General features: G+C 40.0%; 1 protein-coding gene across 6 annotated transcripts in view; it reads right to left on the bottom strand.

Moving 5' to 3' along the window:
* ESRRG (estrogen related receptor gamma) overlaps positions 1-27024 on the bottom strand; it is a 1188946-nt gene that overhangs the window by 54493 nt on the left and 1107429 nt on the right. For all 6 annotated transcript variants that reach the window (XM_073628379.1, XM_073628374.1, XM_073628373.1 and 3 more), the window contains one exon: positions 23925-24086. In XM_073628379.1, the coding sequence (XP_073484480.1) occupies positions 23925-24086 (162 nt within the window). The remainder of the gene's footprint in view (positions 1-23924; positions 24087-27024) is intronic.

The raw sequence follows: 27024 nt of genomic DNA, 5'->3' as shown, positions 1-27024 counted from the left end.
GAGATAATCCCCTAGGAGAAGCATTCTCCTGGGGGGTTACCTTGCAGGCATGCTCCCGAGTCCAGCATGTGCGTCCATAGACATGAATGCCGGACTCGGCCCCGCCCCCCCGCGTCATTGGATTTGATTGACAGCATCGGAAGCCAATGGCTGCACTGCTATCATTCTATCCAATCAAGAGCCGGGACCCCGTGGAGAGAAGGACAGTGCATCCTCACCGAGGGAAATACGGGGCTCAGGAAAGTAAAACGGGTAGCTAGATGGCCAGTCACTGCCAGGTGTTTTTTCACCTTAATAGGATGCATTAAGGTGAAAAAACATGAGGGTTTACAACCCTTTTAACATAGTGAATTGTGCTGTAGATTTTTATCCCCTTTCTGTCCACCAGGCACAAGGCCTCTGGCTGCCACCTCACAATAATACTGGTGTGAACAGGGTGATTTAGCAGAAATACCACCGTCTCACTTGGGCTGTGATATGCTTCTGGCTTAAAGGAAAACAGTAAAAAAAAGATGAGGCCTAGTGAAAGATGACAGATGCTATTAAAGCAAATTTTAGACCTCCACTCATGTAAAATCTGTCACCAGAGCAACCACCTGCTTTCCTCAAGCGGTTAGACCAGCCCTGTCAACAAGCATTTGTTAAACTCGAAGCCTATGCTAGCTCTTGCCCAGGTTTTTGCATTATTGCCTAGGTTGTGCTGTAGCAATGTTCTGTAAATGGACATGTCTCTTTACACATGATTCACATTAAGTGCTGGTTTTCCAGCTCCCGATACATTGATCGTATTCCTCACTCAAACTTACAATCTACCTTTATGACACGCACAGATGTTAATGTAAACTTTGCGGAAACACAAGTCATCTTTTCCAACTCTTCTATACAGGTTAGCATTGAAGTCAAATTGTTACCCTAACCTACATTATTTGGTCAATAATTCAATAATAAACAAATAATAAATGATCTATCTATCTATCTATCTATCTATCTATCTATCTATCTATCTATCTATCTATCTATCTATCACTATTCTTCCATCCATCTGCCAATACTCCATCTTCCTATCCATTCATTCATAAATCCATCCATCCACCATTACTCTACCTTCCTAAATGTAAACTTTTGGTCGTTGTTAACCTATACAAGGTCTACATTTATAGGGTTTCATTTTAATTCTTCAATAGCACCCAACAGACACAACATTAATGACAAAACCAGAAGACATAAAAGCAGATTATGAAGAGCAGTTTGTATTGTCTTTCAAGCCAAGGGTTTCAATCACACTCTAAAGTTTCATACTGAGCCAGCTGCCGCTCCCAAACAATTTATATCCATTTCCGCCCCTCTGTGGGTTTGCAGCCGTTTTCCCCGAAATGTCAAAGTCGGTTTAGTGCATTACACTTTGCTGAATAAATCGGAGGTGAATTCTGTGCTAAAAGTGAAAATTTGATTTGCTAAAAGGAGCTCCAGGCAACTATTAATCAATATCTCTAGAGTGACAAAGCTGTGATAGGCATACAACATTCATTTGGAGAGATGGGGGGAGGGAAACAGCTGGATTTTGGTGGTGGTGGTGGTGGGGGGTGTATTGTGACAGAATCAGGCAGCCGTTGATCAGATAGTTCAAGCAGGGTCTTTACATTGAAGTAACCCACTCATGTCCTGTCACATTAGCTGACATTCGTTAATCATATGGGATTCTGGGCGAAGATCAATGGAGTCCCATTTACTCAGAGACTCCGTTGATCAAAATTAGGCTAAAGAAATATGTTAGCATAATAACAGAACAAATCAGATTTCAAATATGCAGCAGACATTATCCACGTTTTGCATTAAATAAAATATGAAAAGAGGAATATATTTTATTATATAACTTTATGACTGGAGCATCCTCATCAAGTATAGTGATAATAAACAATTTACATTAGGTTTATAACTTCATTTTTGTGCTGCTGTGTACAAAAGAAAAAAACAACACTGCCAATCAAATTGCAGAAGTCATTATTCTACGTCAGGCTAGAAAAAGGAAGAATCTTACAACACAGCTACATAGACATTTTTTCTCAACAGTTTGACAAATGTGTATAATGCTATTTTTTGGTCTACATCATGGCATCAATGAAAAGTGAAAGAATATCTAAACTCAAAAACAAAAATGAATATATATTGCAGTTTACCACTTGTAGCTGCATTACTTTATCTTTTTTTCAAGATAAGAACATTTTCAACAAGTACAGCAAATGCCTCATAATAAAAGAGCTGTCTGGTGTCAGAGAGTCCCCAGCACCACATCCCTGAAATCAAACTGTATAGATTGGTAGAGGCGGGACTTTAAAGGTGCCAACATACGTAAGTATATAAAAATATACATATAATTTACCCTCCATCAAAAAGGATAAATACCACATAATGTACCTATAACTTTTCAGTTATAGGTACATTATGTGGTATTTATCCTTTTTTATGGAGGATAATTATTATATATTTTTTTTAAATCTTTAGTTGTTGTGTATGTAATATTATGCGAAACTCCTGAAGAAGCCATAGCCTGGCGAAACATGTAGAGATAAAGCTATTGCTTCATCAGTGTAAAAGCTGTATGGATAATCCTTGTTGGGTTTATATGATATTTTTAAAATTTTAATGTTGATAATAACATTTATATTTTGATATACTTACATGTGTTGGCACCTCTAAAATCCTGTCTCTACCAATTCTATAAGGTAAATATCTGTTGACCTTGCCACAAATGCCGTGTCCTTGTCACTTGCTGTCAGCACACATATCTATATCTTTCTTGTGTAAATGAATGATCCCACCAATCCACTATGTAATGGAGAGGAACAAGGAAGATAATCACCAGCATTCCAAAAATGTGCTTTCAAAAAGTATTTACACATAATGTCACATAGCAACTTTTTAGGGCCTCACTGGGTCCCCTTCCCCAGAGCAAGTCGGTGACATTAAATATACTGACATACTAGATAAATATAGCATCCCCACCCTATGTGACCTCATAATGACCTCACAATCTTGCCAAAATAAACAGGGGCTCATTGTTATTGATTCGGCATGATGACATCTGTAGCAGTCACTACAGAATCACATTTGGTCCAGTGCCTTCAGGATTGTGCAGCTCCATGCAAAAGCAATGTAAAAAGTCTGAAGTCCAGCCTCTGTAATAACCATGGCTCCCTCCATGTATACAGTGGATAAAGAGGGTAGCCATGAAGGGACAAGAAGTTTGCTTTTTGCAGGATTGCAACGTGAAAAAAAAGGAAAGGATCCTGAACAAAGAGAAACTGTGCAGCCCCATCTAATGATTTGGCAGTTTTGCTTTTTGGGCTTATATCAATTTAAAGCATCTGCCATGTTGTTAACAATACAAAAGCAGAGGGAGGTGGCCTGCAATCGGAGGAAGAAGCAGAGTCTCTGCTATTATAATAAAGCAGCTACCATATCCCTCCCCTACATTACCTGTGCCCACAAAATCTTAAAATGTTGGGAGGAATCCTTGTTCCAATGATTGCATCAGCAATAACAGACATTCCAACAGCAAGGACTTGTGCTCAACCAATCAAAACATGCATTTAGAAAACCTTCTGTTGAGTAAAATCAAGAACATTGTCCTTTGATAAAGATTGCACTACAGCAGTAATGTTTCATAAAGCATTAAATAAGCGCTAAAATATTCAAAACCTTCTTCAGTTGGTTTCATAATAAAAAAAATATATTCTAAAGTAATGTGGTTTTCCTGAAGTCATAAAAACAATGGGGTTGTTCAGATTGTGTCGGAAATATTGCAGACACTGTTAAATCTACTGAAGTGTAATTGTTGTAACAAATTGAGAAACTGGCCATTTTTGGGCTGGATTTATTTCAATTAATGTTTTACATGGAAGGGTTTTTTTCCTCCCCCTCACCTGATGTGAGGAAAGTTGATTTCAGCTGCCTACTTAGTATTTTTTCAAGCATGGAATTGTTTGAAAGAACATTCTGTTGCGTTATCTTCGTGTTATAAAGAGCTTAATGTTTCCTGCCTTCATTTAGGACCAAGGGACATTGCACATCTCTCTGAATGTCAATTAGACACTTACAATGTGAGAGTGGCGCAAGGAGACATTCCAAAATCGTGAACTGGTTTCCATCAAATTTTTCTTATCCTTTGACATATTAATCTCTCATGGAAGTTCACTAATTTAACTCTTTTACAAATTAATGGTCAGTAGGAAATTTGCCAGCCTCGTTGGGCTGTAGAAAACCATTCAGATTCTTAGTAACCCAATTTGTTGTGTTCTGAGACAATGCTCAATCTGTCATCTTGCTCCCCTTTACCCAATAGGGGTGACTATAATATAAACTATATTGTCAAAATTATTTTGATGCTCATGAACTTTAATGGCATCCCACTCTTAGTCCGTAGGGTTCAATATTGAGTTGGGCCAACCATTGCAGCTAGAACAGCTTCAACTCTTCTGGGAAGGCTGTCTACAAGGTTTAGGAGTCTGTAGGAATGCTTAGCCATTCTTCCATGTCTTTATGGACCTTGCTTTGTGGACTGGCTTGCAGTCATGTTGGAACAGGATGGGGACATCCCCAAACAGTTCCCACAAAGCTGGGAGCATGAAATTGTCCAAAATATCTTGGTATGCTGATGCCTTAAGAGTTCCCTTCACTGGAACTAAAGGGCCAAGCCCAACCCCTATAAAAGCAAACCCCACACCATAATCCCCCCTCCACCAAATGATTTGGCCCAGTGCACAAAGCAAGGTCCATAAAGACATGGATGAGTGAGTTTGGGGTGGAGGAAATTGACTGACCAAGACTGGGATACCATTAAAGTTCATGAGCGTGTAAAGGCAAGAATCCAGTGGCCGCCCCCTAATCCATGCACCCTGACCCTAATGTACATGCAGGTTGCAGGACACATGGATTCCAATGAGTTTTTTTTTTTTTTTTTTTTTTTTTTTTTTTTTTTTTAGAAGCACATGATTAGAGCCTGAGATTCTAATTGGCTTCAAAAAAGGGTGGGCTCTGAGCACAGATCACCGCGCCCTAAGCCCACCCAATTGTGTGACAGTAGCAAATAAATTGTAATATCCGCTATTCTCCTCCCGGCCAATCAGAAAGTGGGTCCTGAGACCCGTTACCCGATTGGCCAAGAGGTGAAGTGATCCTACTGGCCACCCGAGATGGAGGAGGGAGGAGATGCAGGGGAAGCTGCCGCCCAGGACCTAGATGGGGCAAGTGTGGGGCTGGTGACCGACCGACCAACCGGGGGGGCTGCCTGTAACCCGACCGATTGGGGGGGGTTGGAAGCAGGTGGATTGCCGCCACCCCCCAAAAAATATACCATCAGCCGCTATTGCAGTCGTCCCAATACTTTTGACAATATAGTGTATGTACATTAGGCCAGATTTGGAAGGATCAGATTTGTGCTTTTTTTACATGTAGTGATGTCACTATCAGCCGATTTAGGCTCATTTGCATTCACTCATAGAGCAGAACAAGTGAGCAATTCAGAAAAGAAAGACAAGTCAGGTTTTACGTTAGGTACTCTATACTTTTCTTGTAAAGGCTACATTCCGGCCAGTAAAAAACATTAGTGTTAAAGCAGAACTAAACTGTATCTGAGTATCACAAACCAAAAATACAGTTTAATTCATTTAAAAAAAAATAAAGGAAACTCACCTATCCTTCCATTTCTCCATGCTTTATTTTGTTGAGTAATAACTTGGAAAACACCCCCTAGCATTTCCTATATTCTAAGCTTTTTTTAAATCTTCTACCGAGTCATACAGTACATACAAAACAGTATCAATTTACAGAGCTCGTGCCAGCCCAGAGACAAAGAGAATCCACAGCATAAATGCATAACAATGAGACAGCCGTGGCAAAAATATTCCAAAAAATCACCTTATAGTGAGAAAAGAAAATGGCATGTCACTGGGGCATCCTGAAGTTCGACAGCATGGAAGGGCCATAGATGTTTGAGAAAATATATAAAGAAAACAATTTTTACACTACTATGGCAAAAGACAAAACAGGGGAAAAAACAAACCAATAGAAACATACCACATTGGATGAGGGAAAGCAAACTAGAGGAAAAAAAAGAGCTAGGAGAAAGGGAAAAAAAGGTCAGGCACCCTCTAGCATTTCTAGCTACGGCCATCTTGAGTATGGGCAGATGATTCATGTAGAATTTACTTCCTGGAATCCACCTGCCCTTAGCTCAGGCATGTAGGTGGGGGGGGGGGGGGCAAGAGCCTGGTTTTGATATTGAAAAAGCATTGTTCATATGTTTTGTTTTGAAGATTTACCCACTATATATTTTTCCATTATGTTATTTTAGTATAGTTGTGGTTGTGCTGCACTATATTGGGAGTTTCTTTCTTTTGGGGGGGGGGGGTCTTAGCTGAGAAAGCTCCTCCTCCCCTCCTCCAGATGAAAGAAACAATGGCCATGAAGACTCCAGGGATGTATGACACCATATTGGCCTTTGGCCAGAAACCAGGAAGCAACTGCAGAAATTAAAAAAAAAAGTTTAAAACAAGTAAATATTATCCACCTGCCTACTTTTTTTTACTATGGTTAGTAGCATAAGGATTAAAAGTAGCTATTGTTGACTGAGAAAGTTTAGTTCTGCTTTAATTCCTCAACTTGCACCCAACTAATCTATTATTTTTTTGATTAAAACTTCTATGACTTATACTGTAATTACCTCTATACACAGTCCCGGGATCGTCTGCAATGCTGTTTTAGGTGAAGGCAACCAGACAGCTTCTCTGCACACAGACAACTGGTCTGGATGCCCCTTATTAACAGCATCAGACATGCGCTGTAATCAGTGAAATACCCTTTAAATGATCTCTTTTCAAGCAAATGGGCAGCGTCCACCTCATCAGAATGGGATGTGGGCACTGCTAGAAGTGCCCTCCCCACTATGTACAGCTAAAGAAATGGAAGACCATGGACGAAGGTATATATAGATGGGTCATAAAAACATTTTTTCCCCAATCAGAGTTCATCTTTAAAGTTTATGTAAGACTAACAATGAATTTCTATTATTTGCTCCTTTTTAGTCCATTAAATATACTGTTTAGGGTGTTTTGTAATATCTGTACAATAAGCAAAAAATAAAAAATAAATAAAAACCTATTGTCCTTCCAGAAATTCAGTAAACGCCTAACCTCCAGTACACTCTGGTGAATGTACTAAGGGGGAGGAGCAAGGGAATTTTCACTTAGCTTAGTGAATGAGGTGAAAAATTATTTTGCAAATTCCCAATCAAATGTAAGAAAAAAAAAATCTATTGGATTGATTGGATGATAAAAGTCAACAGAGCTTCACCTCATTTACTTAGCTAAGAGAAAATTCCCTTGCAAAGTGAAAGGTCTATTTGCCTTTAGTTAATAAACCCCTTTGTATCTGCTGCACTGAAATCCCGAGCACTGGTATCAGCCCCACACAGTTCACTTCTGTAAAATACAGAACACCTCTCCTCAGCGTTATAGAGAAGAAGAGAGGGGGAGCTGTAGTTCTAACACACATCTTGTTCTAGGATGATGTCCCTACTCTTACCAATGATATGTTATCAGGGCTGCTGATAAGGCAGTATAGACAGTCCTCCTGTACTGGGCCCCACCAGTTCAAAAGGGGGGCCGGGTCACCTGCTGAGCAGAATGGCCAGCTGTACTGTCTTGAAGACACTGATCCTCTTCTGTCTCCCTGTGCAGTGCTTACAGGTTCTCCTCCTCTCCCTCCCTTCGGCTGCACTGCAGGGGGACTGGTTCTAGCACATGTGCCCCTTCCATCTGCTGTCTGGGCCCCCCTGTGTGCCCTTTTACTCCGGAGCACTGTGGGCTTCCCTCCTTTCCTGCCAGTACCTGCTGCAGGCACACAGGGGGGTGTTTCAGGATGGAGAGATGAGGAACTGGGCGGTAAATATGTCATTTAGTGACCCCTTCCTTTCCTGAATGAACACAGTAAGCAATCAGTATCAAGCACTCCTGTGTCCATTCATCACTGAAGCATAGTAAACTGTGTTCACTATGCTTCAGCTTGTAAACGAGCAGGAAGCCTCACAGCACTTCCTATTAACCACTTGCCGACCAGCTCACATAGATATACGTCAGCAAAGTGTCACGTTCCCGCAAAGCCCTGTACCCGTACATCAGCTCCTTTAAGAGCCATAGCAGGCGTGCAGGCGCGTATGCGCCCGCTGCACGGAGGGAGACCCGATGCGCGTGGCAGTCGTAAACCCGTGATCGCGGGCTTTGTGTGTGTAAACACACAAATCCTTGTTCTGACAGGAGAGAAGAGACAGATCTGCTGTTCGTAGTAATTATGAACAGCGATATGTCTCCTCCCCCAGTCAGTCCATTCAACCCCTTGATCGCCCCCTAGTGTTGACCCGTTCTCTGCCAGTGATATTTACACAGTAATTAGTGCATTTTCATAGCACTGATCGCTGTATGAATGTCAATGGTCCCAAAAATGTGTCAAAAGTGTCTGATCTGTCTGCCGCAATGCTGCAGTAACGCTAGAAATCGCAAATCACCGCCATTACTAGTAAAAAATAATAAAATAATAAAAATGCCCTAAAAATGCCATAAATCTATCCCCTATTTTGTAGACACTAACTTTTGCTCAAACCAATCAATATACGCTTATTGCAATTTTTTTTTACCAAACATCTGTAGAAAAATACATATGGGCCTAAACTGATGAAGAAATTTGTTTTTTAAAAACATTTTTAGGGACATGTATTATAGCAAAAAGAAAAAAAATCTTGTTTTGTTTTTTCAAAATTGTTGCTTTTTTTGTTTATAGCACAAAAAAATAAAAACCCCAGAGGTGACCAAATACCACCAAAAGAAAGCTCTAGTTGTGGGAAAAAAAGGACGTCAATTTTGTTTGGGTATAACGTCGCACGACCGCGCAATTGTCAGTGCCGTATTGCAAAAAATGGCTTGATCCTTAAGGGGGAAAATCTTCCGGGGCTGAAGTGGTTAATTAATCTGTGCAACCGAGGTGGCAGAGAAAAGACTGATAAATCTATGTCCTCAGCCACTTTCGGCCGGGGGGGCCCTATCAGGTAGGCTGTATGGGGCCCTACGATTTCTAACAGCAGCTCTGTACAGTACACTGAGTGAGTCATCCTAGGAAAGGAAGCGAGTTATGGGCAGAATCACCAGATAAAATAGAGAAAAAAAGGTTAGAATAAAGAACACAAATGCAGTCACCACACCTAGGGACTGATATGCTGTAACACATTAGATTCATCTTTTTTAGGTTTAGACACACTTTAAGTTGCTTTTAAATGGCTGTATAATCACTAAATGGTAAAAGGGTTTGGAACATTATATGAGACTCATACGAACACTCATACACATGTGCCTCCGTCCCTAGTGGTATGGAATGGAAGAGAGATTGGGACTTTGAATGAGGCATATTATTGGACAATGAATAATTATTAAACATGTATTTATTTGTTCCTTCTACAATGGAGATTTTACAAGTCTGTGACTGTAAGTACATTCATAATTACAAATTTTTAATAAAACAAGATTATGACATAAATGGCATGACACATAGCATAACATGATGTGGAAGAATATTCTCCATGATAGAATTCCCTATAGGACTATATAACATGTTGGGTCTAAAATATATCGCATTAAAAGCATGGTAGACCGTCTGTAGGACAGGTGCATCTGTGTAATACAGACACGTTTTGTGGGACAATGCCGACTCTTGGCTACTTATGTACATTTGTATTTCTATAGAATGACGCTGCATCAGCCCCTGAAGAGTCTGCATTGTCCCACGAAACGTGTCGGTCTTATAAAGGAGAACCACGTCCTACAGTCGGTGTACCATGCTTTTAATGCGATATATTTTAGACCCAACATGTTATATAGTCCTATAGGGAATTCTATCATGGAGAATATTCCTCCACACCATGTTATGCTATGTGTCATGCCATTTATGTCATAATCATGTTTTATTAAAAATGTGTAATTATGCATGTACTTACTGTCATTGACTTGTAAAATCACCATTGTAGAAGGAACAAACAAATACATGTTTAATAATTATTAATTGTCACAGACCGTCTGTAGAACATGGTGCGTCTGTGTAAGGCTGGCGCGTTTCGTGGGACAATGCCGACGCTTCAGGGGCTGATGCAACGTCATTCTATAGAAATACAAATGTACATAAGTAGCGAAGAGTCGGCATTGTCCCACGAAACGCGTTGGGATTACACAGAAGCACCATGTCTTACAGAAGGTCTACCATGCTTTTAATGCGATATATTTTAGACCCAACATGTTATATAGTCCTATAGGGAATTCCATCATGGGGAATATTCTTCCACACCATGTTTTGCTATGTGTCATGCCATTTATGTTATAATCATGTTTTATTAAATATTTGTAATTATGCATGTACTTACTATCATAGACTTGTAAAACCACCATTGCAGAAGGAACAAATAAATACATGTTTAATAATTATTCATTGTCCAATAATATCCTAGCTGTATAATCACTTCCATTATTAGACACACACAGCTTAAAACTGTGGAAAGACCATATAACTTGTCAATGTTGCACTCTCGCAGTGTCTCTGATATTATCCCAGGTGAGCGCACGGTATATATAGGTCACTGGATTAACAAATCAGGAAGTGGCTTCCATATCTGACTAAGCACCTTCCGCATTTCTGCTAACAAAGTTACATCTAAATATTTTAATCTGACACAAATCACAGCGATGTATCATTGTGACAGGCAGCTAATCCCCTCAACACACCGCCGTGTGAAACCCAGCCTCAACCTTTGACTCGGCCTCCCATGGGCCCACAGACCTTTCTGGCTAAAAAGGGACGACTGCAGAAACAGGGGGGGGAGAGAGAGAGAGAGAAGGAATGGAGTTTTCACAGACCTCCATATCTACATAAAGAAGATTAGAGGAGACAGCATTCCATTTTACAACTCAATCATATTGTGTTAGCATGCGCTTATCCAAGCACGGACAAAATTGAAAGAGAAATATAAAAAAAGGGCTTGGGTAGATAGGAAACAGAACGACGAGGCATGAGCTGTTCCCGAGGATATAAAAGGATGCTGATGGCGGGGTACTGTCATTCTTAAAAAGGGCTATTAGTGCGCCGTCATCCGTTCTTGTGTCCTTATGCTTCTCTAAGTAAAGTCAAACATTTCACTAATGCTATTGTAAGGTGCTCCATCCCCAAGATAAGGGCCGCTCGTGCTTCACAACAAAATACATACCATTTATTTGATTTATCAATGCAGCAAGGCTAATTCTATTTGCTGATAAAAGGCGGTCGGATATGTATTTTTTTCCTCTTTGCATTTACCTTCTCTGTCTTTCTTTCAGTTTGTGATCTGGATATAAAATGATAACATAAGTAAAAACAGCCTCCACAGTGTCTGCTTGAATTTAACTACTAGCATCATCGTTTGTGAGATTTGGAATTTATTTTCTGTTCGGATTTAAATCATTGAACTGGAATTAAGCCCCTTTCACACTCACAGGTTGGGCTGATGTGCAATAAAATGTGTGTTTTTTTAATGTGTGTTAAGGTAAAGTGAATAACGCACCTCACACAGTAGATACTGATGGATGTGTACTGCAACACGTTGCAAAGCACATACCACAAATGGGTTACTTTAATGTGCCATGGCTTGCGCATGCAGCAAAATAAGCTGCGAAGGGGCCTTCCATATGAACATTTTCATAGCCTAGGATTGTAAATTAAGTAGTAACTTCATAAACTGCTCCATCATCTGATTCAAATGCATTCCTTCTTCCCCCGAAATGCACAACCGGGTCAGTATACTGAAAGACAGATCCACTAGGTTTGATCGTGTTTGGCTTAAATAGCCCCAACCCTCGGATGCTTGAAGAGTGCAGATCATGGCAGTGGGCTCTTTGACGGACCTCTTGGGCTATTTTCCCTCTCCCCCTTTTTCTTTCTCCCCTTTCTCTTTTCTAATTTAGACTTACATGGTATCCATATTTGATCCATGTTTGCTGGCTGGTGGGTTATGGAGATGCTGAGCTATTTTCTTTTTTAAGTCCCCTGCATGGGCTTTCCTAGCACCCTGATAGGGTGGTTCATCTCAGTCTAACAGACAAGTTTTCGTGTCTAACTATTGAGTGTAGTTGATATGACGATACATTATTTTGCTTTTAATGCCTGTCATTGATTTACTGATATTACCCACATGCATTGTGGGACTTTATCTTATCTCTATCTTGATATTATTGTTTGAATACGAGTTGTATACTCTCTCTCTTTCATATAACCTAAGTAAAAACATTGAAATAGAAAATGCACAACCAGAACAGCACTGTTACTGATATGCAAATGTTGACTTTTGGTCAATAGTTAGTAGCCAACCCTCTTTTCCATCTGTAACCATTCCCTTTGCATGCTGTCATATTTATAGCGGTGTGGCACACAACTGTCAAAGGATGAGCAGAGGTTTATTTGATGTACAGGCTGTGATTGACAGATTGGCTTCACTCTTTCAATTGTGTGTGAGAGGCAAGATGGCACCACCCAACATGGGAATAACTTGGTCCTTAAACACAGTTTTTGTTCAAAGAGAATGAACAGGTAAATTGTTTATAAGCTGCACATTTGGCTGTCATTTCTGTAAACACTGAAAATATGGGCTGTTTTAAACTAAAGTCAGTTGATAAAGTATAACTGTTGGTAGTAGGGTAAAAATTATAGCAACAAATTCCCAGTTAGGACCATATAGTTGGCAGGGGTCTATAAACACAGCTATACAATTTCATATGCATTACAGCAGCTTGAAACTGGATGTCCTGGGTGTTTTAAACTGCCAGTGAGGTGGCACAAGCAAACAATGGGTGAATCCAAACCATTGATGGATCTACCCAAAGCCAACAACAATATGATGTATCTACAATCATTTTAAACTGAAGACAGGTGACATCCAAGTATCATATTATCTACCATGCTTTCCTGGTGGATGGAATAGACACGTTAGCTTCATGGAGTGGCAGCTGCTTTAAAATAAATATAGCTTTTTTTTTTTTTATAGTTTCATATAGTTTTTACTTGTATAACCATATTGGGTGATGTCTGCATTTGGAAAGTCTACCTGGAGTTTAATTTTGACTGCTATGCATGCTGTCGGAATTCCAAAGATTGCCCTATAGTGATTCTATTATTATTATTTTAATTAACATTTGTCCTTTTAAGCCTTATGTACTGTCTATTGATGTTGGCTGTCAGTGTTTTATTCTTTAATGGAAGGTATACAAGCTGAAGCTACCAGTCACATATCTTGTGGTGTCAATCATGAGATATGTCAGACTGGTTCCACCCTGCTCCCTCGTCACTCGTGAGTAGTCTGGAATCTCTCTCTATGCCCATCACATTTGCCCTTTAGCATGTCGAGACCCCTCTGCAATTTGATTTTTGTCATCTGTGGCTAAATAGTTCAAAGCACAGATTATATCACTGACCTTCCCTTATCGAAAAGCGCACAAAAGAATTGTCCTTTTTCTCTACTTAGTCTCTTAACATAAATGGGGTCAAATGGGCAACAGCCGTTTCCAAGGCTACTCTGCCGGATGGGAAGATTCCTTTATTTCCCATGAAACCAACTTAGAAATCTATTGCTATTTTTACAGGATTTTGTTAGAAAGTGATTATCTGCAATGTCTCATTGAGTAAGCAAATGTCCATATTTCTCACAGTTTCTATTCTTTTGTTGGGAAGTGGTCTCTTCATGCATCAACTTCTGACTGAAAAACATTTTATATATATATTGGGGTAAGGGTGTAACCATATAGCTGGAGCAGGCCATTTGACTCTTATGGAATTTAAAAAATTAATCTTCAGATGCATCTAAGATCATTCTTAGCATTTTGACCAAGCTTAAAGGGCCGTACACATGGGCCGAATATTTGGCGGTATTGGCAAGTTCAATAGAAACTGGACAACTTTAGGCCCATGTTTACGGCAGCCAGTCCAACCTTCGGCTTCTGTCAAAGGGGCATGATCGAAAAAGCTCTGCCGATCAGCATCCGATCAGCACTCTCAGCCAATGGTGTGTTCTGTCAGAACACGCATCGGGGAGATCGTTATACTAACACTGGATTGTTAGTACAGCGGATCCTCCAGAGCGCTTCAGTTTAGCTTTTCTTTCATCCCGTTGGGTTGAACGAAAAAAAGTCAGTGTATACCAGGCTTTAAAATTTGGGGCTATAACATTATCGTCGATGTTTCTGCCCAGACTCTGTGCCAATCAATTGCCTTGGGGTTTATTGGGTAGGACAGCCAGAGCACACAACATTTGGCTCCACTCACTCATCAGAATAGGACGCATAGGCTTGCCGAGTTACTCTTTGCACATTAAGCCAAGGAAGGGGGGGGGTAATTGTGGGTCAGACTGATGAAGGCTTAAAGGTGGCAAGTTTCAATCCATTTCTCCAACTGACATGTTGTGCTACAACCTATCAATTTATACTCAGTACCTTTGTATAATCAGAGAACTTGATTGAAACCTATGGGCAGACCAGTTGCAGTTCTTATTTCACGCACTTCAATAAATATAAGGTCCTTATTAACAGGACAACTGTTCCTTATGTTTCATAGAAACATTTGAGTCTGATGCCCAATCATCAATAGGAATCTTTGAAAACCCCCAACAATCTAACCTATGTTGTCTGTGTGTATCTTCGTAAAATATAGTGGATGATAGACAATGGTAGGACCAAATCTAGATTAGAGTCATGTATATTTCTAATAGGCATATAATTCTACAGGAAACTGGTGGGGTCAAAGGTGTCTGAAAAAGAAGATTAAGGGACTTCTTATTAGATAATCTGGAGAAAGGATTAACTGAAAAAAGCCTTGCTGAAACATAATCTATAGACCATAGTGTTTGATATTGTTCTGCTTCAGAATACTGGCACACAGATTTTTCAGGTTGATGTAAGTCTACTGAAGTGTACCTGTCACTGGCACAACCCAACACACTAAAGTTATAAATGCACATAGACTGACTATCACTAAACATATTTTACCGTGTTTTTTTTTTTTTAATATATAAATTTCCTGGTACCTAAGGATATACTGTTGATGAGAAATTCCTAAAAGGGTGAGTATACCAAGTATTGGCAAACAGCAGGCTCCATGTATTTCTAAAAGCCTTTCTTGGAAATGACAGAGATTTTTTTCAGAATACATCACAGACCCAGATTGGCTCTGAATGGCCATGTGAAGATCACTGTAGTAAACCGATCTATATATTGCATGTTTGTAAAGAAGACAAAATGAAGGACATAATCATATATTGAATTTCTCATAAAAGATACATACAGGGGTTGTTTTTTTGTTTATTTTTTCCCCCCAAATGGGAACAAGTAAAAGGTAAGGTGGGGAAAAAATGTTGAATTTCATTGAGGGTTTTTTTTATTATTATTTTTCATTACTATGTGGATTATAATTGTATTATAGTTGTAATGCTAATTTTCTTCGGGCGGACACCTTGGCCAGCTGGCTGTTAAAAAAGCAGGTAAGGTTCTCATTAAGCCAATCTGTGTGTCACAATTCTTGACGTTTTTGAGTGCCCTATGCCTAAAAATCTGGCACCTGAAAACCTTGTATCAGTATAGTGGGAAAGCAACCATTATGGGGATACATGCCCTCAGGGCTGGTGTTCTGGCATAGTATTGCTTTAAAAAAATAAATAAATAAAAAGAATGATAGTACAGCAAATTTTCAGTTAAGATCTATCTAGTAGATGGTGCTGGGTAGTACAACAAGGGGAGGAATTACTAATTTAAACTTCTACATCTTACATATTTGATTTAACTTTTTAACAGTGTTTAGTGGTCCTAGGTGTGGAGATAACAAAAGAACCTAATATCTTGATATCAGCATTCTGTGATTGCAACACACAACAGCACTCAAGGTTCTGATACTGTGCACAGTGCTGTCAGTCTAACACTGTGGCATGCTTACGGGAGGAAAGAGCACAGGAATAAATTCAACGGTGCTCTTGCTCCTTCAATGTCCAATCACAAGCTGGAGCAAGTCCCAGACCAGGCTGTACTGCTCAACTGCACCGTAGTCTTCGAGGAGGTCCAAGACCCCACTCTGCTGTCTGACAGGGGTACCTGGATCACAAGACTGTCTGATCGATGTTAAAAATCCTTTGGCAATTAAAATAGTTAATATGTACTCAATTTAACTGTGTATTCAGCTGTTTGCCTGGAGTTCACCTTTAAGTCCAAGTCTCCTGATTTAAAAGAACTTTCCTTGCAGGCTTGAAGAGTTAAATCCATGCGGCGTACACCTGCATTGATTTCAGATGGGAAAATAGGGCTAAATACTGTAACTGGACTGCAATTTAAACAGCGGGAGATCCATAGAGATAAATATTTATCGAGTTGGACGTCGTGTCGGAAAATATACATCTCTCCTGCACCGTTACGTGCTCCAGCCACCGCATCCGCCTTTAAACAAAGGCAATGTGACTAGCCAAAGCAATCTAATGGCTTTCTGTGCACTCAAGCCGGGGAAGCTGATTTCAACTGGGCGCTCTACCTGGTCTGTCTGTGTCTTGTTCTATCAGAGCTGCACACACTAATCAAACTGAACGCCGGCTCGGAGCTCCTGCTTTGTGTGTGACTTTGAGCGTGATTATTCCATTTACATTTCCAGGTTGCAGGTAGCGAGATAAAGCCCAAACTCGCCTCTTTAACCAGCCGCAGCTTAATTTGGGCGCTTTATTAGAAAAACAGTGTACGGGCAAAGTAGCCGGCGAGCTATAATACAGACTGATGTTTAAATTAGTTTACAATTTGCCTGGCTTCATCTAGTGGTAAGTCCGAACAAAGCCATTCCTGAGATGTCAGCTGCGCTCCTAACCGCTGTAACAAATTGTTGCCCAAACGCTGCACACCTAATGACTTCAAATTAGCTCCACTGCTATATTGCCTGACAGTTCGTTACGACTGTTAGCAACATAGCTGGCGTATCATGACCAATAAATTGGTTTCAGTTGGGGCTGGGAAAGGGACTTCCATCAATTTCATTAAAGAAATTACTGTAGCATCCAACGCATAAAGACAAACTAGTTTAGGGAGGCAGACAGAAGTTAAGCGCAGCAGAAACACATTGCTCAAACTATTGAACGTGCTCACCACTTAGGAGAACATCTGAATTTAGTTTTAGCTGAAATGTGGAATGTTTGAAACTATTGGCACAGATTCAAACTGATGTTGAGATTTTCTGCTACTTTGGTATACAGTGCGATAGATTTAATGAGATTCTGTACCCAGATTTTTCATTTTAGCAGCAATCTTCCTATTTGATAAACATTTAACATATTTAAGCATGTTATATACCTGTAGAAAGCTCCCTTGGGTAGACATCTAAAAGCCCTGAGACTGCTGCTGGATATTTTATACTGACAGCAACAGATAAGGCAACGTTACAACCCTCACTGAGATCCAAAACTCCGGACCGGGTGCTCAGGCAGAAAGGCTTCCGTCAACCTCCAATGCTGAATGAATATGAAGAAAGGCCAGCACTTCAGGTTGTCAGCATAAACAGACTTCCTTTAATGCAAAACGGTAAACTACAGCCGAATAAGCACCAACACGTTTCAGCTGTTTGTAATTTTGATTAAGGCCTAATGGCTGAAACACGTTGGGTGCTTATTTGGCTGTATTTTACAGTTTTGCATTAAAGGAAGTCAGTTTATGCTAACACACTGGAGTGCCGGCTTTCTTCGTATTCATTCATCTTTGATATTATGGGGTTGATTTACTAAAGGCAAATAGACTGTGCACCTTGCAAAGTGCAGCTGCCCTCTTCAAGTGCAGTTGCTTTCAGAGCTTAGTAAATGAGCAGAAGCTCTGTTGACTTCCATCGTCCAATCATGTGCAAGCAAAAATGCATTTTTTTATTTTCCTTGCATGTGATTGGGTACTATTTACAAAGCGAAGATTTACCTCATTTACTAAGCTCTGGAGCAACTGCACTTTGCAAAATACACAGTCTATTTGCCTTTAGTAAATCAACCTCATTGCCAGCAGATTTAACTCAAGTGACACTCTATAGAATCCCCCTTTACTCCTCTCCCTACTGCTACATTAAAGGCTATATAGAGAAGAGAGGGGAGGGATGGAGGAGCTGGGCCACAGCGGACAGTAGATAAATTCTCCCGGAAGAGGAGAGGGATTTGACATGCCAAAGGGTAGAGGACTCTGCTAGGGAATCACCACTTTCTGGAGTGATAAATTCCCTAAATTGTTTATAGGCACATTGTTTAGGGAAAAGAAAAAAAACTGCATGTAAGCGCTTACAATTCTTGATTTTTCTCTGCTTTTACCTGTAATTTTCTCAGTTGGTGACATGGTCTCTTTAAAGCAGCAATCAAGTTTATAAACAATGAAATGTGTGTATTTTGCCAATAGTTGAATGAGGGCATCCAAAAATTGTTTCTGCACAAGGGCCCTTTGGTAAAGGCACTGGGAAGAGCTTTTAATGGTAGATGCTTTTGTTAGTAGAGTTCCACTTGTACATTATGGGGTTGATTTACTAAAGGCAAATAGGCTGTGCACCTTGCAAAGTGCAGTTGCACTCTGCAAGCGCAGTTGCTCCAGAGCTTAGAAAGTGAACAGAAGCTCTGCTGACTTCCATCATCCAATCATGTGCTAGCAAAAATGCAGTTTTTTTTATCTTCCTTGCATGTGATTGGTTATTCTTTGGAAAGTGAAGCTTTACCTTATTTACTAAGCTCTGGAGCACCTGCACTTGCAGAGTGCAACTTTATTTTGCAAAGTGCACAGTCTATTTGCCTTTAGTAAATCAACCCCTATATGAGCAATTTACACTATGGCTCCGTTCACACCTGAGCGTACTGGAATCGTGGGCGGAATTGCAAGATTCTGCCCGCAATTCCAGAATCGCAGGAAAACACGGGGCGCGTTTGCGATGCCATTATTTCTTCAGCTGCTTTATATTTGTCTCTTTGCACTTTAGCACCTTACCACATATATCGTTTACACGTTTAGCGGCGCATTAGTACTTCACGTTTAACGTTATTTCTTAATGGCACCCATACACGGTGCTATTTTGCTGCGATTGTTGAGCGACAAAACGCACTAAAATTGCAACGCCAAAACGCTCCTGGCTCTGTGCCAAGATTTGCTACATGAGCTTCTTTGGAGCATTTTTGGAGCGGAGGGAGGCCTATTTAAATGAATGGTGCAGCTATAAGGCTCTCCACAAAAAAAAAGGAAAAAAAAAATGCGGTGCAGCAGCTGTCGCTGCATTACGCTCAGGTGTGAACGGAGCCTTAGGCCTCATGAATTTATGCTCCATATATGCTGGATTTTTTTTGCCAGAACATGTAAGAGCATTTATGCACGCAAGGCGTTAAGCATAAATGCATTCTGCTATCATACTCATAAACTCCTCTTTGAATGCAGCGTTGGTGAGTTTTTAAAATAGTGTCACTTTAACCCCTACAACCCCCTGAAACTCAATACTTACCTTACTAGGACAAAAAAATATTTTGCAGCTAACATAGCAGCACCAACGTCTCAGCACCAACATGAAATTATTCGCTCGCACTTCCTTTTAATAAATAACCTAATTAAAGCTTAGCCGCCCCTTAAAATAATCAGTCATTGGCTGTTCTTCAATTCCATACACTCACAACACTCCCAAGGCTTAGAATGAAAAATGATTTTACAGGATTGTAAACTCTTAGCTTCGAACTAATAAACACCTCTTCAGTCTTTGGAAAGTGCGCTCGGGCAATCCACACCAAACAAACAATTCCCCGTAATATTTTCAGAAAATATTATGTCATGTTTATATTACAATATATCCGGCTCGCTACTTCATTTCCCCGAGCGCGAGTATTGAGTAAGTATTTATTGAGTGACTGCTCAGGTAGAGTGATGGGGCTATTGTACGAAGCATGTTCCTGCCCACAAATCCCAATAAAGCTTTTATTTCTTTCACTCCCTCGTGATTGCTTTAGAGGAGTGAGGCAGCCGAGGTGACAGATTTGCAGGATGGAAGGAAATTCCTTAAGTTTTGGTGCTGCTTGTGAAATATTATTGTACAATAAAAGAGCAAAGTTGTTTAATATAGAATTGGGAGCTGCCAGCTGCTGCTCGAAGGGTTCTGCTGTAGTCACGGACATATATTCCCAGCCCATTCCACTGAACCTCTTTTAAGAAAAAAAGTAGCAGGATTTGTAGAAGGGTTTTAACCAAGAATTTATAAGTCAGTGAAACATTAGTTGGTGTAACTGGTTAAAGGCACACATCAATCAGACACAGACATCTTGAATTTTTCTCCCATCATTCATCTTGTACAGCTAGCTATCATGCATAGAAAGCTAAACCTTCATCACAGTTTTTTTCCAGAACTTCAAAAGCTTTATTGCCACTTTAGTACCTACAAAGCAAGCCAAATCACATAGCTCCCTGCCAAGCCATGCTCCTACTCCTTTGATACGTTTCACCCCAAATGGGGTTTACTCAATGGTCATGGACCTCTATGACTACGCTCAGGCCTTTTCGTTTTTTCACTGGGAACATAGTTCGCGCATCTCCAGCACTGAATGCATGCAATGGCAAGGGGTGCTGGGGTGTGATGTCGGGTCTACTGAAGCTGGCTGCTGGGGTATCCATTGTTGCTGGAGGGGATCTATTGTTGCCTGACAATCTATTGTTGCTGGTGGAGGATCTTTTGTTACTGTGGGTCAATTGTTGCTGGAAGGGATCTACTGTTTAGGGAAGGGTCTACTGATGCTGGCTGCTGGGAGATCTGTTGTTGCTGCTGGGTGTTTATTGTTGCTGGGGGAGATCTAGTTTATTGCTTTTCTTGTTATCATTACCAAATTCCATACAAATTACTTAGAACTACAAAATGATTCTTTGTTCTATATTCTCTAAAAGGGGCCGTACTGGGAGCTGGGTTGGGGGTGGAACCAAGGGTCAGTGCCAGGGGTGGACTGACCATTCGGGCACTCGGGCACAGCCCAAGGACCCCATGCCACTAAGGGGCCCCATCAGGGTTACCAGCCTCAATAAAACCATGGACAGAATGTAAAAATCTGTGTTTTTTTAAAAATCCCAAGATTATAGCTGCCCCACCTCTCCAGTACCTTTTCAGTGTGTGTATGTGTATTCTGTGTGTGTATACTGTGTGTGTATATTGTGTGTCTGTGTGTGTGTACTGTATGTGTGTGTGTGTATACTGTTTGGCCCCATAATCTATTGCCTGGGGGCCTCATTATCTCCTATTGCCTGGGGGCCCCATAATCTCCTATTGCCCCGGGGGCCCCATAATCTCCTATTGCCCAGGGGCCCCATAATCTCCTATTGCCCGGGGGCCCCATGAGTTGTCGGTCTGCCCCTGGTCAGTGCTCTGAGGTGGGTAGGGGACAGAGACATGAAGTGACGACCTAGAAGGGGGGAGTTCCTGCACCTATTCTCTGAGAAAAAAAGCCCTGACTACACCCCATTCAAGGTGAAACACATTGGAGGAGTAAGAGCAAGGTCTGGTGAAGAGCTATCTGCTTAGGTTTGCTGTATATGTACTCAAGTAGCAATAAAGCTTTTTAAAGTTTTGAAAAACAAATGAGACACAGGTGTGTCTTTCTTAATTTTAAATCGAGGAAGAACAGGGCCCCACTGAGTCACCACCCATGGTCAGTGGGCGAGCCAAGAGCCAAAAGACTGCCAGGAGCAGAATCATTTGTATACAATATGGCTACCATGCTTGTCAAATTTGGATGCTTGCTAGTATTCATTAAGCCTAGTACACACAATAAGATTATCAGATGAATGATTGTCCTTTTTTTTTTTTTTTTTTTTTGCATGCTAGTCTTCATATCGAAAACGAAAGGGTTACTAAAGTGTCAAAATTCTCGTATGACAGAATAAAAATTCAGAAATGATGTAATGTATTTGTGTTGTATTTTCGGATAAATACTGTACTGATTGAAGGATAATTGAACGATCTGGTATTGTAAAGGAAACATTTCAGTGTTTGTCCCTTTGGAAAATTTCAAACGAAAGCTGTGTGATAACAATCAGATTATCGTATGATCGTTTTGAAAGCGGTATTTTTTTTACGATCTTCTGATCGTATGTACATTGCTTAAGCTCTAAATAGGCCCCTGAACCTGAAACTGAGTCTTTTCTTGGTTCCACTGCTGGCCTCTCTATGAGCCTGCTAGAGCCTCAAACACACATACTAGAAGAGGTGAGGGAGAATCAGCAGGGTATCCTGTGACAAGAAGGTGCAGTGCCTCCCAGGCTTTACAAGAAATACTGTGCAGTATGGCTTTGCTTGATTTTAGAAAACCACGATTCAGATAATTAGAGGAGAATTTCTGATTTTGACACAGTGTCAATGTTTTTCATTCAAGCCACTGATTGACTTTACTTGTTGCCCACTGAAACCTTGTCTTAAAAGTACTTGCTCCCTTTATTTGCCATTCATCATCAATCATCATCAATGACTGTGCTGTCCATGCAGAGGATTCCAATCAGTTTCCTCTCCTCAATACCATGATTCCCTTCTCAATGCTATACTGAGGACTGCAGAACTGTGTAGCTTTTAGAATTGGATGGAAAAAAATATAAATTCTTTGACACTTAAAGTAATTCATTTATATGTATTTAATCTGTGTATTTAGATGTTTTCCTGGGGGTGAGCCTCAACAATGATTGTGGATTCCCCAAAATTATCTAACAAGGAAAGTAAATATTATTTATTAAATGAATCAATATGTTCCTGACAGCTTATGGCTGCACTACTATACTAATCTAACAGTAGAGAATAAAAACACAAAAAAAATAACATTGGTGACAGGTTCTCTTTAAGAATATGAACATTCAAGGCTTTGAAAAATATCTATATATCTATATATATAGATATATCTATCTATCTATCTATCTATCTATCTATCTATCTATCTATCTATCTATCTATCTATCTATCTATCTATCTATCTATATATAGATAGATAGATATAATTAGCAAACATACAGAAGTCATACCTTAACATCTGCTACAGATTAGAAGTATTTTTAATAAGTACACCAAAAGATATACCCTTATATAGCTTCCAGTGATGACTGTTTGAAGCTTGCATTTTTTACATCACACCACTGTAAAGAATTATTGTTCAGCATCACTTAAGGGTCTCTCCAACCAAAAGTCATATTTAATAAGACCCTAACACCTTACACATCTAGGGCAAAATGAGAGGGTCTGTTTAAAGCCCTCCCCTCAACACCACCACCTTATACTCACCATATAATGCTCCCCCTCTGCTCCTTTTAGCTGCTACATAATACCCAATGTTGGAGCTTAGAAGGAAAGGTGATGTCATCTCCCTCTTATGTGAGAAATGCATCAGAGGAATAGGTCACAGGCTCCCCCAAAGCTAAAAGCACCGGGTATTTTGCAATGGAAAGGGGAGCAGCAAGGGAGAATTGAGCAGGACAGCATAAGGCGACAGGATCTCAAAGTATTGGGTAAAGTCTGGTGGACCATGCCAGCCCCTTATATGTCTTGGATATTCCAACAAAAATATCTCCCTGCTATAATCCTCAACACTTCCTGTCCACCTGGGAGTTTTGGATGTTCCTACCCATCTTTGTGTGTTCCAGCTCCTCCTGTTATTTTCTACTCAATAAAAATAAACAGAGAAGCCACTCATAATGACCTTAGCAAGTGTGCAAACCCGGGATATGTCACCAATAAGTTCCTGAAGAGACAGAAAAACCTACCCACTCCAGCATCTACCAAAACTTCTTTTGGGTGGAATCTTTATCAACCCATTATTTATAGTGCTATTGCCATACCTGGAATATGCTTGGCCCACCCAATGATCACCACCAGCTCCCGGTCGGCCAGGTCACACAGGGTAGTGAGGGCTTTGATGTCACTGTCGGGAATGGTTGGGTCAGGCATAGCATAGATCTTCTCCGGCTCAGCCACCAGCAAATGTGAGACAATCTTGTTATCTGTAAGAAATAGACCACAGCATGGCACAATCAATAGCAAGATCTCTCTGTTTCCAAAAATACAGCAATCATCTGTGTATCATTGAGCCTGAGAACCTCCCATACATCATAAAGCGATATCAGAGAACCGCGCTTCCTGAAAGACAGAGTTTAAAAATATCACCGTGAAAGCCGCAGTTTATTAAACATTCCAAATAACACCGCGTGCTGCCATACATCTTAGGTTGTTTTTTTCTACAAGCATCTGAGTTATTAGGAAATCATCTGCTTTTATTATCTAGGAGCGATGCAATACCAAACCTAAAAGAAATTACATAGAAAATCCTACTTTTCAAAGTAAATGATAATATGTTGAAAGGGCAAGCCTATTTAAAATTGATTGATCAGTTTTTGGTGGTTGTTGGGAAGATCAGTCATGCAGCTACAACTATCCTAATTGCTTTATAGAAATGTGGAGAAGAGAGCACAGGCTGGGTAAAAACATTGCTAGACAGCCTGGGACAGAATTGAGGAGTTAAAGGTTGTCCTTTAAGACTGTGTTAGAAACATTGTTTTATATGTGTGCACTTTATTACAAATACCTGTAATTTGAAATATACTATATATATATATATATATATATATCTGTATATATATATATATAGATATATATATATCTATATATATATATATACAGATATATATATATATATCTATCTATATATATAGATAGATATATCTATCTATATATATAGATAGATATATATATATTTAGTCACCTTTCTCAAAGTGACAGACTTTTGTCCCTGAAACAACTCATCTTTTTTGGATCAATGTTTTGGCTAATCTGTTCTTTTTCAAATTTATCACGGTGCCACCATAGGCCATTCACCTGGATGTTTGAGGTTGGGGTATGCATTTGGGCCATACGGATACCGCTGAGGAGGTTTATATTGCTGTTCTTTGATTTACTCACTCTATTTGTCCTAGTAAACACACTGTCATTGGGATTTAAAGTACGAATAAATCCAAAATATTGAGTTGAAAAGAAATAGAAATCAAATCTTCCAATGGGGACACCTGTTCTAGTGACAACTGTCTAAAATTGGCCACTATTAGATTTTGCAAAAACAAGCATGGATGGACGAATCCTCCTGCCAGGCTATTGTAATCAGACAGCCGCTAGCTGTCAGATTACTTTAACTCTCATTAAATCTACTTATCAATTTCATTTGTTTATTGTGTTACCTGAGTTCTTTCAAAGATATATACAATATCTAAGCCCCGATGTGGGGTGTGTTCAGACTTTTTTGGATTTGGGTCATGGTACCCCATTTAGGTACCAAGAGCAGCACCATCAGTGCCATCAATCCCCAGTCCCATTGGTTTGACATTCTACCATACTGGGCCACTGAATATTGTTTTTCCATGCACCTCTCCGATACCTATTCTGAACATACTTTTTTATGATTGGTTTCCTTTAATCACCTGAGAAGATTTTTAAAAACAATTATACCTCCTAAAATATTCAAATAAAAACTGAGGTGGCCCAGCTGTGCTTAATCTGCTACAACTCCATCTAAATATACCTAAATATGTGTGTATCTGAGTATTTAGGCTGAAAACTATTTATTTCCCTCTGCAGACTACAAAAATAGCAATTTTCCCACCATAACAAGACATGCTTATACAGTATATCTCATTGCAAAACAAGGTAGCATTCTGTTTAACATTACAAAGACAACTGGAATGGATGCTAGTCATTCAGGGCAACATCCTTATATTGATTATATCTAAAACATTTGCAAAAATCATGGAAAAACAGACGTAAGTGCATTAGTGGAATGGCCCTAGGACAGCTCTGTATCCGATGTCATTACATACATACATTTATAGAATACACAAGATATAAAGAGAAGGCCTTTACATGTCATATCTAGTGTTGTACTAGCTATGAAAGGTATACATCCACGTCAGAAGAGATATAAGGCTCTCCTAGTATTATGTGACTGCTGCACTGGTGGAGATCATGGTATATGTATCACTTGAGGGAAGGCAATATACGGCCAAACTCCCTTTTGGGTTGGTCAACTAAAATTCCTATTTCAGTTTTTTGTTGATGATAGAGCATGAAATTACGTAACAAATTTTCTTATTTATTGGGGATTGTATTAGAGAGATCCCTGCACTAAGCTCTTGATTCTGCACATCTGATGGGCCCATTAATAGGGGCCTCTACTTTCCTTGCTGGGTGTTTTATATTATGCAGAATATAACAGGAGTAGCTGGGATGCACAAAGGCGGGCAGGGACACCAACATCTCACAGGCAGACAGGAACAGTCAAGGATTATGGCACGGAGATCTCACTGTATTCATGACATATAAGAAGTCAGGAGCTGATTCAGCTCACCGGGTTCCACTGTTAGTTAAAATATTAATTTGGCATGGACTGAACCTTTAGGTTATACACACAACCTATGCATATGGTAACACACATTTCGTGGGTAACACAGAACATTTACAAAAACTGTATGCCCAATGGACAGGTCCATTGTGTTATACTGTGCATTGGGGTGCCATTCACAATGAATCAGTCTTTCTCATCCAATGATCCAATGAACCCTAGTTTTCCGTCACAGGTTTCTTTAGGTTCCGTGAGCAATGAGCTTTTTATACAACTCAGATAAGTATCCACTGACACCATAATCCTTTTTTTGCTATCTGTAAAGGGAATTCTTCCTTAAATAACTAGTGTAATGACTCCCAATGACTACCAAGATAAGGGGGTCATTCTCTCAATGACTATCAACATAACGGATCCCTTCTTCCTTTAACTATCAACATAAGTGGGCCCTTCTCCCAATGATTATCAACATGAGGTCTCCGTTCTCCCGATGACTACCAACATAAGGGGATCCTTCTCTACTGACCACCAATGAATGAGGGGGCACTTGACTA

This window comes from Aquarana catesbeiana, linkage group LG04 (assembly GCF_042186555.1).
Source record: "Aquarana catesbeiana isolate 2022-GZ linkage group LG04, ASM4218655v1, whole genome shotgun sequence".
Lineage (NCBI taxonomy): Eukaryota > Metazoa > Chordata > Amphibia > Anura > Ranidae > Aquarana > Aquarana catesbeiana.
This window is presented reverse-complemented; position numbering and strand designations above follow the sequence as displayed.